At 45.2% G+C, this 11,207-nt stretch overlaps 1 protein-coding gene and 1 non-coding gene across 2 annotated transcripts; both read left to right on the top strand.

Annotated features, from left to right (window-relative positions):
* The first annotated feature begins 588 nt into the window (after positions 1-588).
* Positions 589-2,361, top strand: LOC147502337 (uncharacterized). Its single transcript, XM_086604511.1, has one exon. The coding sequence runs from the start codon at positions 589-591 to the stop codon at positions 2,359-2,361; it is 1,773 nt and encodes a 590-aa protein (XP_086460637.1).
* Positions 2,362-10,809: 8,448 nt separating this feature from the next.
* Positions 10,810-10,911, top strand: LOC147502336 (small nucleolar RNA Z103). Its single transcript, XR_015194119.1, has one exon. It is a non-coding gene; the product is annotated as a small nucleolar RNA Z103 (small nucleolar RNA).
* The last annotated feature ends 296 nt before the right edge of the window (positions 10,912-11,207 follow it).

The raw sequence follows: 11,207 nt of genomic DNA, 5'->3' as shown, positions 1-11,207 counted from the left end.
TACGAGGTCTTCGTAGCAAATATGGTACTTAGAAATAAAGAAAAAATTCTGACCTCTGCCTCCCTCTTCTCTGACCCACCGAAACCTGGTCTCAGTGAGGCTTTGGTCATCAATACCATTCTCCCACGGGATCGATTAGTCATGTCAATTCTTTCTGCCCAAGATCGGTTCCAAGTTATGTGCAACTCTCTAGAAAAGGTATGTGTATGGGTCGTATACATGACCTAGGAGGTTAGTGGTGACAATGGGACCGGATGCGGTATAGTATGGGGAAACAGGTTTCATAGGATCAGATCCACGGTATCCCAACCGCTCTGGAACTGCTGCGAGACGTGGAGAGAGAGAGAGCGGAATCATAACTGTAAGATAACTACCGCGATACGTGGAGAGAGAGGGGAGAATGGATGAAAGAGGATCGAGGGACAGGAGTAGAGAAGAGAAAAGGAAGAGAAGGATAAAAAGGAAGAGGGAGAGGAGAAAAAGAGGGAGGAAAAGAGAAAAGTGAAAGAGGAGAGAGTGAGTTATTGTAAGTGGAGAGTTTTGGTTCATACATTTTGGCGCCGTCTATGGGGAACGCATAGGAGAAAAATGGCCACTATAGCAAAAAGAGGAGTAGGAAGACCTAAGAAGGGAGCAGTCAGAGAAACCATTGAGGAAGTAGAGAGTGTTGAGATGGAAGGGGTAGGAGAGGAAGAAGTATCAGATGTGGCGGCAGACGCCACCAGACTTCTGCAGGAGGAGATAGTTAGGTTAAGAGATGAGAATGATGAGTTGAGAAAGGAGAAGGAGATTACATGGGGTGGAACGGAACAGGGGGATCCCAGGGGCAGTGAAGCGGAAGGGGAGAATGTAGAGTTCCCGCTACCGGACGTCGAACCAACAGTGGGCATTACTTTAGGGGTAGTTCAGGCTATGATCGAGAAAGATAGGGAAGTGAATCGCGTAGCAGAAAGAGCGAGCCAGAGCGCGACACAGAAGGAGGTAGCGAGCCTCAATAAAAATCCGTTGGCAGATTCAATATGGAATTCCGAAGTACCTAAAAGGTTCTCCCAGCTGAGGTTTGAACGGTATGATGGGAAAGGAGACCACACTAATCATTTGCCCCATTTTCGGCAGCAGATGCCGTTATGGCAAGAGAGTAAGTATGATGGGCTCCGCTGTATGATGTTCCTAGCCAGCCTTAAGGGGGGAGCCTCAGACTGGTATTACCGGTTGGCTTCGCGGAGCATTAAAGGGTTTGAAGAGCTGGAACACGCATTTGTCAATCACTTCATTCACCAGAAGAGAAGGGTGGTTGACATCGCGGCTCTGTTCAACATCAAACAAAGGGCCGCAGAATCATTGAGGGAGTTTTTATGCAGATTTAAGGAGGAGACGCTGAGAGTAGAAAGTCTGGATGAACATACAGCGGTCATAGCCTTCCAAATTGGTTTAAGATCGGGAACAAGAGTTCATGAGTCGGTATCTAAGATTGAAATTACTACGCTGCATGCTCTGTACCCGAAGGTAGAGAAATACATACGATATGAGGATATAATGCAGAGAACGGCAAAGGAACAGAAGAGGTCGGGGAAGGCAGTGCAGGAGGTTAAAAGAGATGATCGAAAGGGTAAAGGTAGAATAGAGGACAGAGAGAGAGGATCTTACAGAGGGGAGAACCGAGATCCAGAGAGGACACGAGATCGGGGCAGAAGAGAGGTGCGAGAGAGGAATCCATACCGGGAAATGGAACAGACTCCTCTTAACCGACCATTAGAGGAAATCTTGTCTCTAATTAAGGAGCACCAATATTATGAGGGGCTGCGGAGTACCCCAAGGGAGATAGAAGGGAAACCATTTTGCGAGTATCATCAAATCAGAAACCATGCCACGAACGAATGTTATGTCTTGAAGTGGTTAGTAGAGAGGATGATTGAAAAAGGAATGCTCAAAGAGTTTGTCGCTGAAATGCGTCAGGCCGAGAGAGTGCCAACTCCGGCTAGGATTTTGGGTACGATCAATGTCATCTTTAGTGGAGAGACTCTGGGGAGGAACGCACATAGGGACAAGGTAAGAAAGATAGCAAGCCTACGACAGGTGAATGAGGTGGTGAGTGTACCGCGGTTAGTTAGTGGAGCCGCGACAGCCGACGGAATCATTATGTTCACCCCGAAATATTTGGAGCCGATAATTTCGCCGCATGAGGACGCCTTGGTGATTACCATAGAAATGGGAAATTATCTAGTTCGGAGGGTGTTGATAGACTGCGGCAGTTCAGTTGATTTGTTGTTTAAAGGGGCCATGGAGGAGATGAGCATCAACAGAAACCAGTTGAAGGTTCCTCAAACCAATTTGTATGGGTTCAACGGCAGTATGACATAGCCCATAGGGGAGGTAACGCTGCCGGTGACCGCAGGCCCGGCGACGGTATTCACTAGGTTCATGGTGGTGGATTCTGGGTCGCAGTATAACGCAATTTTAGGGAGAAAATGGATTCATGAAATGAAAGCCATTCCATCGACATATTACCAAGTGATCCGCTTCCCCACGAATGGGGGAACATATGAAATCAGGGGGGATCAAGTGGCAGCGCAGAACATCCATCAGATCATGGTGAAAAGATTGGTCCGAGGAACCAAAGGGGAAGGGCCATCGGGGTGAAAGGATTCGTAGAAAGCAACTAGTGAAGCGGCAGTGACAAAAGGGTACGAGCCGCCATTGGGACCGAAAACGTTGGATGCGATTGAAGTAGTTAACCTGGGAGTGGGAGTTGAAGAGAAATTTACATCCATAGGGACTGACTTGCCAGAAGAATGGAAAAAGAAGCTGGTGCGATTCTTGATAGAAAATTCAAGTGTGTTCACATGGGCGATTGAAGATATCGCGGGTTTAGACCCAGAGTTTGCATGTTATCATTTGCACATGAATGAAAGTGCTAAGCCGGTTAGACAAAAAATGAGAAGCTTACGTCCCAAATATGCAGAGGCTATTCGCGAGGAGGTTGTACGATTGAAAGGGGCGGGGATAATAAGGGAGGTAGAGTACACAGAATGGTTGTCCAATGTAGTCGCGGTCACGAAAAAGAACGGCAAGGTCAGGATGTGTGTTGACTTCACGGACGTGAACAAGGAGTGCCCAAAAGATTGTTACCCAATGCTGCGGGTGGATGAGTTAGTGGACAGAACTGCAAGATTCAAAGTGTTCTCTTTCATGGACGCGTCCATGGGGTATAATCAGGTCGCTATGCACGGCCCAGATCAGGAAAAGACCACGTTCGTGGTGGAGGGTGACATATACTGTTACACCAGGATGCCCTTTGGTTTGAAAAATGCTGGAGTGACATTCCAACGATTAGGAGAAAAAATGTTTCAAGGGAAGATTCGAAAGGGGATGGAGATATATATTGATGATATGGTGGAAAAGAGCATGTCGGAGGAGGAACACTTGGAAGGTCTTCAGGAGACTTTCCATATACTGCAGGCGCATAAACTGAAACTCAACCCCGAGAAATATACTTTTGGGGTAACTTCTGGAAAGTTCTTGGGTTACATAGTTACACACCGCGGTATAGAGGCGAATCCTGAACAAATCAGATCGCTGATAGAAATGCCGTCCCCTCAAAATGTGAAGGAGGTGCAAAGTTTTGCAGGGAGAGTCGTGGCACTTAATCATTTTATTTCAAAGTCATCGGATAAATGTCGACCACTGTATCGATTATTGAGGAAAACATAAGACTTCAAATGGACCACGGAATGTGAAGAAGCCTTCCAAGAATTGAAGAATTATCTAGGGAAGGCGCCTTTATTGTCGCGACCAGAACAGGGGGAGAAACTGCATTTGTATTTGGGGGTTTCGGAGTACGCGGTGAGTTCGGTCTTGGTGCGAGTCATTGACAAAGTAGAAAAGCCAGTGTACTTTCAAAGCAAGACCATGTTAGAAGCGAGAGACCGATCATACCGAATTGAGAAATACGCTTTGGCTTTGGTATTTTTCGCCGCCTAAAGTTGAAACCTTATTTCGAGGCGATATTCAGTGGTAGTAATAAAATCTGCCTCTCAAAAGCGTTGAGGGCGAAAAGTCGAGGAAGAATGCTAAAATGGGCGTAATAATTTCGTTTGCTATGAAATTCAAGATTACCAAATCAGAACCGCAGAAAAAGCATAAGCAATGGTGGAGGTATTGGCAGAGTTCCCAGCCAAGGACCCAACGTGGGGAGAGGAGATGGTAATGGACCACGAAGGAGAGCCTAACCGCGACCCATTGGACCCCTGGGATGCACGGAATGGGTGGAAAGTTTTCGCGGATGGCTCTGCTACAGATACAGGGAACGGAATAGGCGTAGTCCTGGTAACTCCTGAGAATACTAGGCTGGAGTTATCAATGAAACTGGGATTCGCGGCTTCAAATAATGAATCAGAGTATGAAGCAGTAATAGCGGGTTTAGATTTGGCACAAGATCTGGGCGTGAGCTTAATTATCATTTATTCCGATTCTAACCCGGTGGTGTGCCAAGTGAATGGGGATTTGTGGCTGGCCGCCAAGGATGGCAAGATACTTGGAGGTCCTACAAAGGAAATCGAGCAAATTCAGTAAGATTAAGTTTACCCATTTGAATCGCAGAGAAAATAGACATGCCGACGCATTGGCTTATGTCACGGCGGTATTACCAGGGGCGGAGGGGCAATCTATTGAAATAAGGGTGTTGAACAAGCCTAGTACCTCGGAAGTAGAGAATGTTTGTCTTACCACGGAGATTGATCCTGGTTGGATAGCTCCCATCAATACTTTCCTGATGGGGGTAGAGATTGAAAACATACAGGAGAGGCGTAGAATGGAACATGTGAGCCAAAGATACACTTTACTAGACAGGAATCTATATAGAAGAAGTTTCGGTGGACCAATGTTAAAATGCATAGGGCCGCCGCATGTTCAGGAAGTGTTGGCCGAAGTGCACGAAAGGGATTGTGGAAGTCATTCAGCGGGGCGAACAACCACACACCGTTTGATTTCGCAGGGGTACTTTTGGCCACACATGAAGAGAGATGCCATAGAATATGCCAAAAGATGTGAAAAATGCCAGAGGTTTGCACCGCTGATACATGCACCCGCTGAGCCATTACACAGTGTGCTCAGCCCGTGGCCGTTCGCCATGTGGGCAATGGATATAGTTGGACTGTTGCCCATGGCAAGTGGTAAAAGGAGGTTTATGTTAGCGGCAACAGATTACTTTGCCAAGTGGGTGGAGGGGAGGCCGCAACAACAGTCAAGGAAGAGAATGTGAACAAATTTCTATGGGAGAATATCATTTGCAGGTTTGGATTGTCACATACAATCGTCGTGGATAATGGGACACAGTTTACTGGGAAGAAAGTTCGAAATTTCCTTCAAGCGTTCAAAGTGAAGCAAGGGTTCTCAGCCCCCTACAATCCGGAGGGGAATGGACAGGCCGAGGCTTCAAACAAAGTCATTATGGATAACCTTAATAAAAACTGGAGGAGCGGAAGGGGGCATGGGCTGAACAGTTACATCATGTGCTGTGGGCATATCAAACTACACCAAGAACATCCACTAATGAATCACCGTTCGCAATGGCGTACGGGTAGAGGTCGTCATTCCAGTAGAAATGATAGAATCCATGACCAGAACGCAGGCTGTGGAAAGTGGACTGAATGAGAACATATTAGCCGCGGATTTGAATCTTGTTGAAGAGAGAAGAGAGATAGCCCGTATTCGGTTGGAGGAATACCATCGGACTCTACAAAGACAGTATGATAAACGAGTGAAGGCACGGAGTTTCAAGGTGGGGGACTATGTGCTACAACGAGTTACTCCTACCACCAAGAAAGAAAATGACGGGAAGTTGGGGCCAAACTGGGAAGGTCCATATGTCATCAGTAAGAAGGGTACATCTGGAACTTATGGATTACAGACTACAACAGGAGAAAAGATAAAGAGGCCGTGGAATATCAGAATGTTGAAAAAGTTCCATGACTAGGACCTTTGTTTACTCTTTTCGTATTTGATAGCGCACTCTTTGTATTGTATATTATTATGACTATGAAATAAACATGCACTTCTTCCAATCGAGTTAGCAGTAGATAATAGAAATCAAATAAGGGACGGATATAGTTGCCCCAACAAGCTTCACAGCGGTTCAAAGAGAGAGCGGGGGGGAACAGCCCTTCGCGGACTTCATGTCCGAATCAAAATGGGGGCAATCCTGACTAGCTTCACAGCTATACAAAGAGAGAGCGGGGGGGAAGAGCCCTTCGCGAACTTCATGTCCGAATCAAACTGGGGGCAACCCTGACTAGCTTCACAGCTATAATAAAAAGAGAGAGCGGGGGGGGGGAAGAGCCCTTCGCGGACTGTAAGTCCGAATCAAACTGGGGGCAACCCTGACTAGCTTAACAGCTATACAAAGAGAGAGCGGAGGGAAGAGCCCTTCGTAGACTGAAAGTCCGAATCAAACTGGGGGCTACCCAGACTAGCTTCACAGCTATACAAAGAGAGAGCAAGGGGGGGGGAGGGGAGAGCCTTTCGCGGACTGTATGTCCGAATCAACATGGGGGCTACCCTAGCTAGTGTCACAGCTAACTAAGTTTGCAAATGAAAGGGCTGCAAACAACTTGGTTAAAATCAAGGTAGATCCTGGAAAGATGATGAAAAAGATATTGAATCAAAGTTCCATATAGATCAATGGCTTCAATGCATAACGAATCAGAAGAAAGCCAAAATCGAAAAGTATGACAGATAGTAAATTACAGTGCAAAAAGAGTACAACACAAGTTGATTGACACCTACTACGCAAATGTAGTGTGTCGATGAAGCATTTGTCCAAACACATACAAAAGATAATTGTTCAACACCGAAATTACAATCACAAAGAAATATGCAAAGAAAGAAATTCGACATGTGTTACTGCTGAGGATCAGTATTCAATTCTTCATGAGAAATATTTTCCTCTTCACCGACAGCGGTGCTGGTGTCTATGTTCATTTCCACTGGAGAAGGGTCAGCATTAGTAATGGGAGTAGTCATATCAGGGGTAGTGGTCTTGACAGCTTCAAGATGCACGGTCGATGATACCACAGATGGTGTATCTGCAACGGGAGGAGGCGATGGAAGAAGTCGACCTGCAGCACTAAGCTGATCGAGTTGTTGTTGTAATTCACGAGCAATTTTCTTTGCAGCGAGACTCCGGAATCGCTCTGCGGCTTCTTTTACGGCCTTGTCTACAGCAGCTTGAGTGGCAAGTTTCTCTGTCTCTTTGAGGCTTTCCAGTTTAGAATTGACCCCCGCTATGTAGTCACGGTGCTTGTCCTTAGCCACCTGGAGCTCCTTGTGGGCCTTAACTGCCATGATCCGCAAATCGTTCCTATCCTTCTCCAGCTTGGCATACTTTGCTTTCCAGCCATCAGGGCCATGTATTTCCTGCTTCGCTGCCTCCAAATTCTCCACGGTGCTGGTAAGGCCGCGCAGCACATAGCCAATATCTAGACTCATCTGCAGAGACATATTGGGTATAAAGGGTAGTACAAAGGATAAAGAGCAAGTAAAGTTAATAACACACACCTTTTCCCATCCAGTGTAAATGGAGGCCCTATGGGAAGCGACGGTACCAGAATCTCCATAGGCTTGATCCCGAGGGAGATGATAGCTGAAAAACAAAGAGGCGGCAACAGCTGGATTTCCAAAGCTGAGTCTTGCGTAGTGACATCGCGATCCCTAGCCCTGAACTTGGGATGCCAAACATCGACAGGGCCAGATGTTAAAGGACCAGCTGAAAAGGAATCATGCTGGGGGGCTTGAAGATATACCGACATCGAAAGGTTCATTATGGCCAGTAGTATGAGGAGGAGCAGTAGAAGTAAGTTTGGCCTTTTTGGTGGGAGGGCTCTTGTTTGAAACTTCGACAGGCCCATCTCCATCAGAGTCGCTGTCCCAAAGCTTGTACTTGTTCATATCCATAGCGGTAGCAGAAGGGGGAGTGGAAGTATGGGCAAAATCGTCTTCCCACTCAGCCACACGAGAGTACGAAGGAGGAAGGGTGTCCGCAGTAGTAGTCTTAGTTTTAGCAGCAGCGGCACGTTGGGCAACAACTCATGAATGAGAGATTTTGGTGGTATAGTTGAAGGACTTGTGAGCCGGACGTTTTCTTTTTTGAGGTGGGGATGGTTTGGGATTTCTTTCTTTAGGGGGCGGCAGACGATAGAGGGGGCCTTGGTATTTGCCAATGTCTTTTAGAGAAGGGTCAAGTAAGAGAGGAATGGCTTTTTCCGGATCAATGCCGAGGACTTCGCACTGTGCACTCCCTAGTTCGCAAAGGGATTGGAAAATTTCTGAGTAAACGCCGTTGTATATCTGGGATCGCGAGTCGGGTCTCCAACCTACATCACCAACAATAAAGACAAATTAAAGACAAGTGAGACATAAATACTGCGACTCAAAATGGCTTACTTACCACTTGTTAGGAAATGGAGATGCTTCAGAGAAACTTCCGAAGGAAGGTCCGCGGATAAAAAACTCCCGGACACATACAATGGATACTGGTGCCACACCTTGTCAGAAGTGGTGATGTGAAGAATAAAAGACTTCTTTTGTGGACGAGTGCAGAAGGATTGATATCCCACACTCCCAAGTTTAGTGCTTTTCTTTATATAGAAGTGAGCAAGGATATCGCGGAGTTGGATTTTGGGAGAGTGAGTCTCATTGTAGTGGTTGGCGGCATACATAACACGCCAGAAGTTACCTATGCCTTGGCACGGAGGAATGTTGAAATGGTTATAGACCTCGACGTCAAAAAGAGTCAAGGGAAAACGCAAACCAGCCGCTTATCCGCCCTACAAGAGTTTAATGGAGATAAACGGGCCGGTGTTACCAAGTGAGGAAAGTGGGTGACGCCAGACACGTGTTCTAGAATAATGTCACTAGGTATGCCATAAGCGGCTTTAAGGGCATCTAGGTTGGGTCTGCGGTAGTAGGATGGCGGGGGAGGCAGAGAAGGTTTCCTCCCAGAAGTAGATGGAACAGCGATGGGCTCAGTAGAATCAGAAGTCGGGGACTCAGATCGGTCCGCGGAGTGATGGCTAGATCTAGGGGTAGAGGATCCAGATTTATCGGATTTGGTGGCGGAGGATTGGGTGGCTGAGGTAGCCTCCGATTCCGATACAGACATGATGGAATCAGTGCTACGAGGGGAGTTTACAAAAAGATAGATATGCAATCTTAGAAAGGAAGAAAGTGAGGAAGCAGCACCCTCAAAAGCGAATAAAACAAATAATGAGAGGAAAGGTAAACAGATTAAGGGGGAAGACAAACCTGTAACAAGAGAGAGCCAAGGCAACGGAGGTCGTAGAACACGAACCGTGCTGGAGAGCTACCGGAGGAAATAACAGGGGGAAGAAGTGGGAAGAGTTTGAAGAAAAGGAAGGCAAAAAGATGGTGAGGGTTTGCTGTTTTGGGGGTTTTGAGAGAAGAGAGAGGTTTGAGCGGGATTTGAAGGGGCAGGGGCAAAAGGGTATTAACCAACAAAAGAACCAAGGAAAGGGAGACACGTAGAGTCTCGATTTTCGAAGAGGCAAAGTACGAGGCGCGTGCGCCGTATTTCCAGGTGTCAATACAGAGGGAGCACGTGGGACACGTGCTGGGAGAAAGAAGATAGGGGGACAGAGTGGCAGGGTCAGGAAAGAGAAGTATATCGTGAAATGTGTATGAGATGAGAAATGTTAGTTCTCGGCCCATTTGTTGTTCGGACCATCAATAAGACCGAGAGAGGGCATCTGTATGGGTTGTATACATGACCTAGGAGGTTAGTGGTGACAATGGGACTAGATGCGGTATAGTATGGGGAAACAAGTTGCATAGGATCAGATCCGCGGTATCCCAACCGCTTTGGAACTGCTGCGAGACGTGGAGAGAGAGAGAGCGGAATCATAACTGCAAGATAACTGCCGCGATACATGGAGAGAGAGGGGAGGATGGATGAAAGAGGATCGAGGGACAGGAGTAGACACTACACCAGATTTTAAAAAAAAAAAAAAGACAAAGCTACCGACACTTTTGTTTTGTCTTTTTGTGAGTTCGCCCACCACGTGTCGTTGAACTCCCCTAAGCGTCGGATCACATTATCACAACCCATAGAAAATAACCTGTTTCGTTCTCTCTCACCAAAATAAGAAAAAACTTGTTTCATTCTCTCTAACCTATTTTTCACTCAAAATCTCAAAATAATCAAAATCACTCTAAAAAACCACTCTCAAAATCTTCATAATATTTGATCGATCCTCAAATCGCTATCTTCAGCAAATCTACAATCTCTTCAGCAAATCTCTTCAGGTAATTTCAATTATTTCTTTATCAAATCTACAATCTCTTTATCAGATCTAAGCGATTTCGTTTAGATTTTAACATTTTTAAAGATTAATTCATATAATCTTTAAACATGTAATCAGATTCGAAATTAGTTAAACAGAGTAGTATTGTAATCATGTTCGAAATTAGTGCTTTAATTAGTTATTCATATTCTGTTTAATTAGTAATCAGGTTCCATCATATTGAAAAAGAGATCAAAAGATTTGTGATTTTTTTAACTTATTATTATTCCTTTTCATTCTGAGTGCATTGCTTATTACCATTGTGAATATTGATTGTGGAAAAACAAGAGTAAATGATGATAAATCTAAGGCTTGTTTCTCAGAAACATTCAGCAGTTGCCGACTAAGAGCTTTAAGCCTTTGCCGGGCTTGAGAGTTAATCTTTGCTTTATTCCTTCCTTGGATGTCTGAGACTTTATTGTGTTAGTATTGTTTAGTTCGTTAAAAAAGTATGATGGAAGTGATGAGCCTTTCCCCAGCTTATCGACAATGATTATACTATGCGTTTATATTTCTCTTTTTAGAGATCTGTCAAGCTACACTACACCAGATTGGTTAATAAAAGACAGGTTAAAAGACGCGAACATTAGCGCCGAATCTTTGGACCCGTAACCAGCGCCGTTTATATTACAAAAAGTCTCGTTTATTTTTTGTTTGAAATACTTAAAAAGAAAAGCCCAATATAAAACAGCCCAAAACGAAATAAAACCACCGACTCTTTTTTTTTTTTTCATTTCATTTCTTTTTTTTCATTTCTCGAGAAAGGTGATTTGATTCAAAGGTGATTTACTCAAAGGCAATTCCACTCTCTTTCGTTGTCAAAGGTGTTTTACTCAATAAGGTGATTTTTCA

The sequence above is a fragment of the Coptis chinensis genome, chromosome 4 (assembly GCF_015680905.1).
Source record: "Coptis chinensis isolate HL-2020 chromosome 4, ASM1568090v1, whole genome shotgun sequence".
In the NCBI taxonomy this organism is placed as follows: domain Eukaryota; kingdom Viridiplantae; phylum Streptophyta; class Magnoliopsida; order Ranunculales; family Ranunculaceae; genus Coptis; species Coptis chinensis.
This window is presented reverse-complemented; position numbering and strand designations above follow the sequence as displayed.